The sequence below is a fragment of the Ipomoea triloba genome, chromosome 11 (assembly GCF_003576645.1).
Source record: "Ipomoea triloba cultivar NCNSP0323 chromosome 11, ASM357664v1".
NCBI lineage: Eukaryota > Viridiplantae > Streptophyta > Magnoliopsida > Solanales > Convolvulaceae > Ipomoea > Ipomoea triloba.
In genome coordinates, this window is record NC_044926.1 from 8530856 (window position 1) to 8536608 (window position 5753).

Below are 5753 nucleotides of genomic sequence, written 5' to 3' on the forward strand. Positions count from 1 at the left end.
AATCTTGTCATTTTTTAACAAATTGTGCTCACTTCTCTATCCTAAGTTATAACTGATGTTACAAAATCCGTCCCTAATGCTTTATTAGAAAAAAAAAAAAAAAGACGAAATTTGCAACATCAATTATAACTTAGAGGCGAAAAGTGAACATAATCAATAAGTAAGGATGAATCCTACTATTACCCTATAAGTTAAAATGAAAAGTATAATTTTGCCTTTTTGTTTTTTTTTTTAAATGTTGGTTGACAATGCATTTATTAAAATAATTGATAATCAAATTAAATAAGAGTCCATGCAACTATGCAAGTTATATCATTGAATTATATATGTACTTTTCATCATTGTGAAGTTATACATCATGTTAAAATTATTATACTATCACATTATAAAGTTCACAATCACAAAATTAAAGTATAATAATTTTAGCATGATGTATAACTTCACAATGGAAGAGTCAAACCAAGAATTTTTACCATAGGAGCAGAGCCATATGATGTCAAGAAATTTTAGTTGCTATAATAACTAAACATGAAATGAAAGCTATAAAGAAGGAAGATTATCAAAATATTCTCTCAAAAATATACCAAAAGGTCCAAAACCAATCTCATTTCCTATATAAACATTACATCCCATCTGTGAAAATTTTGTCAACCAAAAAAAAAAAAAGTAATAGAAGCAATGAGGGTTTGCCCCAAAGAATTGGACATTGCAGAAACCTGTTGATAAAAGAATGTGACTGCATCTAATCAGCAGCTAGGATCTCTAACCTATCATCACTATAATTCCTTGATCCTAACTCTACCCTCACTACCTTCTTCACTAATCATCAATCATGTTCTCAGTGGAAAGTGGCCAAGGCAGGTATTTAATTACAAGTTGCAAAAGCACAAGTTAGAGCTTATTAGGCTATAAATGCTTCTCTGATATGTATCCCACTCACTTCCCAAAGGCGTTTCCGGGACTTAATTCTAGCTCATTCCACACTCAACCTCATGCACCCCTTCCGCCTCGACTGGAAGATTTAGATCCGGAAGGCCAAGCCCGATCTCATCAAGGCCTGTCGCTGGTTTTTGTTGGACAGCGGGAGATATCAGATCAGAAGTGAATGATACATCTCGTTTGCTTGCTGGCTGAGATTGCAAATCAAGCTGGAAAAGAAGAACTTCAGGATTAGAATTAAGAAAATAATGTTACGTTCTAGTTCTTTTAGATTGGTGTTCTTTTAGAAGGGTATTCCAAAAATGGACCACAAATCAGGTTGATAACATAAGTGACAAATTTACTTTATGAAAGCACTGACTTATGCATTCCCCCACAATTAGGTGGGGGGAGTGTACCAACTCATTAAATTATGCATTTACAAAGTCAAAGGCTTTTACAGTGTTTCGTTTCCACTTCTACTCCACTCTCAATCTTTGTGCTTTCTTGACAGAAAAGCATAAGGTTCCATCCAAACACTTGCTCAAAGTGAGCGTTTCACTTTCTTGTTGTGACTGTATTAGACGCGACTACTCAAGTCTAACCAAGAAAAGTAGTCCTTCGTGGCAGTTAACTAAAACACTATAACACTGCTTTGAAACAAAAGTAAAGAATGAACTAAAACTTATTTTACCTTCATTCTCTTCAGATTTTCGTTAGTGGCCCTTTGTTTATCCAAATTGGCACGCAACGTTGCTAGTTCCTGTGTAGAGGATGCAACGATCAGGAACATAAACTCATAAATTTTCCCGTGGCTATTAATTACACAAAAGAATTGAAGGTTACCTTCTGTAGCAGCCTTCTTTCCCTTAGTAGCACAACCTCATCTTCTTTGAGTTCAGCCAATGTCTGATTATCACCAGTGAGGATAAGGAGTAAGAAAAGTGATTATAAGCTGCTTGCTTAATGGCATCAGCAATAGACATTAAAGTGGAGGAAATTAAGGATGAGTCCTTCAATGTATAATAGTTTAATAATGTCTGACAATCAAGAAACGGAGCTTGTCCCAGAAACGAAACAACGTATTATTTTTTTTTAAGTGTAACCCAGGGTTTCCACAGTAAAAAGCAATGACAAATACTATTGCTGAGTTGTAGGCACCTCTAAGAATGGGACAACTGACCAAAAAAGAAACGATGTATGGTCACGGATGTATTAAACAAAAGTAAGAAATATATGAATTATGGAGTACCTTTTTCCTTCTTGACCTCTTGGTAGTTCTTTTTTCCTTTGTCTCATTTAGCTGCAAGACAAAGAAAAAGATAGTATCAATTAAAACCTGTAGATTAGCATGCCAATACTTCAGCCTCAAAAGTTATCGTCTAGTAAACAGAGGAGAAAAGGATGCAAAGAATAGCTCTGTATGAAGCATAAATTATTCTCCTTCCAAATGGACTTATATTGCCTTTTTGATCTTTGGATAGATACAAAATGAGGTAACATGTTCATTCGTGACATTCGAGCATGTTAGGACAAACATCTTAATCCTATTTCACAAATGTCAAACACAGTTATAGAAAGGCGATGGTAAACAAACATTCACTAAAATAAATGGAGAAACAGAATCCACTAATAGCTGTGAGACTACAAAACATTCATGTAGATCCAAAGAAAACTTATTGCATCATACACCTAACATACCCAAGTACCCAACTACCCAAGCTTATAACAAAGGGATTTTGCAATGTACACACTCAAACATTTCCTATGTATCATTCGAAAAACAGAGACTCGAAGGACAACTGTCTTTCACACGTTATTATTATTACTCCTTATTATTTTTTAACATAGGAGAATCAAACTCGGGACATCTTAGAAAATGCCTCACACTTTGCTTTTGCATGACAACTATGAATATGATGTAATCCCAAAACTTGTCAACAAATTGAAGGGGCTGGGACAGATTTTGGACCCCTTCTACTTTACAAAATGTTAAAGTAGCTTATGCTAGCAGCCGCAATAAACATACACTAGTTACAAAATCTGCCCCTCCCACCACCCATAATGTCACATTCCAACATTTTCAAAGGCTATATCTGCATTAAGCCATTAACCCACACCCCTTGTACCAAAAAGTGTACCTTCCATGACTTTACATGCATCACCCAACAACCATTAACAGTAAAAAACTTCTTCTTTTTTTTTTTCGAAATAATCATAATTCTTTATTTGGTAGTATTTGTTCTATCATTTTACAAATATTTTCAGCCCAAAAAATCTAAGCCCACAACGAGAGTTCGAACCTATGACCACTCATTTGAAAATATTTTCAATCTAAAGAATCTAAGCCCCGCCATGAGAGTTTGAATCTATGACCACTCATTTGAAACAATAAAAAGTTTCTTCGGAAAAAGTAAAGAAGTTCTATTACATATATTTATAACTCCTTTCTCAACTTATTGAAGCATACAGTCTCCACTGAAGCTCGAACCCAAAATGTATCACTTCGTGCCACTAGAACGGATGACAATTTATGTAAAAATTAAGGTAAACTCTTATGGTATAAAGACATGGGTGGATTGAATTTTGTGCGGCTGCACAGGGTGCCACCTCACCTGATAATTCCCACTTTATCCACAATTATGAAAAAGCGCTTAACCACTAACCACACTACACCAAACTTGAACGCAGAACAAAAAAATTGCCACGTTCACACGCCACCGTTTTGGTGATATGGGAATGGAAGTGCGTTTGGCCAAAATGCCCCTTGCGGACGTGGAGAATTACAGGGTTGACTAACCACACCCGTTGTTGTCGTTAAACCTAAGCCAATGGCTTTCAAACGAGTACCAACCCGACAAAGACGGGAGGGCAGACAGTTTCTTTGGTCAGTTCACGAAACTACTTTCTTTTTTTTGCTCGTGAAATGACCATTCTTGTCCCTACAAGGGCAATTTCGGAATATACTTATTATTCTTTGTTATTAAATTTCTAATCGAATAAATAAAAGTAGATAATCACCAAACAAGCTATTGTCATTCCAAATGAGTAATCATAGATTCGAAATTTCGTGATGATTTAAATTTTTTAAGCTAAAAATGTTCAAGAAAGCATATAACAGATATTATCCTAGATTCTTTAGGCCAATATTTGAAAAAAGTATAGAAAAGATATTAGTAAAGAATAATGAGTATTTTAAAAAAAATAGATGATTATCAATGGGAATGTAGAAAAAAGAAGAAAAGAGAATTCGAGTAAATATCTATATATGGTAGGGCATTTTGGTCAACGAGAGTGGAATACGGAGCGGGAGCGGGTGCGGGTTGGGGGAATTTGATGGGAAATGACGAAAATAGGCAGGGGCATGCACATGATTCTTTTGTGGAAGGTTTTTAACTGAAAACGGTGGGGAGGAGATGGGCATTAGGTAACTTGCAAGGGACGACACGTTGAAAATATCAGAGATTCGGAGGGGCAGTTTTGTCATCATGCAAGGAAACAAAGTGACACGCGACTTGGATGACGAAGAAGAAAACCTCTCTCTCTCTCACTCGTCGGCGGAAAAGCCGCCACCACTCACCGGCTCGGCGCCTCTCATTCAATCACCGCCGTCGATAACCTAAATTCCAGCAAGCGAAAGAGAGAGAAAGAGTAGAATATACGAACCTTAGATCTCGGTTTTCCAGATGCTTTTGACGACGGAGGCGGCGGATTAGGACAGCTGGACTCTTCAGGACCGCCGTCAACGGCGCCGCCTCCACTACTACCGGCGCCTCCGCCGCAGCTGACGGAGGTGGCGCCGCTCCAGGACAGCGGCGTGGTAGGGCTATCCCTCGTGGCCGCTTTCTTCGGCCTGGCGGTTACCGGTTTGGAACGGCGCTGACGCACGCTCCAATCGAGCGGAAAACTCGGATTAGGCTTGGCGGAGGAGTGGTTGAGCCCTAACAACAGCTCAACCACCATGGAATCGTCGAGCATCGCCGCCTTCACCCACTCGTCCTCAGTCATGGCGTCAATTTTCAGAGATACAGAGAGAGAGATAGAGAGAGAGAGAGAGAGAGAGAGAGAGAGAGAGAGGGGAAACACGTAGGAGTTGAGGAGCAAAAAGGTGTGTGGGAGAAGTAGAAAAGCAGAAGATGAGAGAAGAATGGAGTGGTGGGGTGGTGGCAACGAAAATCTTAATGAGAGTTATAAATATTAAAATATATAATTGACTCTCGTAATAAATGTCGTCTCCACAACACCTACGCAAACACACACAGTCACACACACACACATATACATACATACTACATACTACTCCACATTCCAATTCTAAAGTACATACAAATTCACAATCCCTCTTTGCCGATACTTCTCCAACTTCGTTTTTCTACCATTATTATGACATAATCTCTGAAAATTAATAAGTGTGAATGAAAATTATATCTTTTATTTATGTCTGTTTTTATGTTATCTTTTTTATACATTATGTTATAAAAATTATATTATATAATATTTTAGACAAACATACATTTATTGTTATATCTTCCGTTATTTTTTTCAATATTGTTACCAGGCACATGCATTTGTCATATATTTTTCTTATCTTCTTAAATAATAATAATTAAGGGTGTTAGCGAACAACGTTGTCTGACAAACTACTTGCGTTCGTGTTCGGTAAGTGTTCGTTTATTAAGGTAAACAAACATTAACAAACAAAACTTAGAGCTCGGTTAATAAAAGAACAGAGTCTGAACAGTGATAAACTCGTTTGCTAAAAGATCGTGAAGAAACTCGTCTGTGTTCGTGTAGTAATGTTCGTGAACAAGCTCGTTAAGTGTTCGTTTAATAAT

At 37.3% G+C, this 5753-nt stretch overlaps 1 protein-coding gene across 1 annotated transcript; it reads right to left on the reverse strand.

Moving 5' to 3' along the window:
- Positions 1–556: 556 nt before the first annotated feature.
- Positions 557–5089, reverse strand: LOC115995715. The gene is made up of 5 exons (XM_031234822.1): positions 4585–5089; positions 2171–2221; positions 1765–1827; positions 1613–1681; positions 557–1148 (listed from the first exon to the last, which is right to left on the reverse strand). The coding sequence occupies exons 1-5, from the start codon at positions 4924–4926 to the stop codon at positions 969–971; spliced, it is 705 nt and encodes a 234-aa protein (XP_031090682.1). The 5' UTR covers positions 4927–5089; the 3' UTR covers positions 557–968.
- Positions 5090–5753: the final 664 nt, after the last annotated feature.

Excerpts from the sequence above, each read along its gene's own strand:
- LOC115995715 (XM_031234822.1), bottom strand. The coding sequence starts at position 4,926 with ATGACTGAGGACGAGTGGGTGAAGGCGGCGATGCTCGACGATTCCATG. Across the intron at positions 1,828-2,170 it reads AGAGGTCAAGAAGGAAAAAG|ACATTGGCTGAACTCAAAGA; the intron begins GTACTCCATAAT and ends GGTGATAATCAG. Across the intron at positions 1,149-1,612 it reads AAAATCTGAAGAGAATGAAG|CTTGATTTGCAATCTCAGCC; the intron begins GTAAAATAAGTT and ends CTTCTTTTCCAG.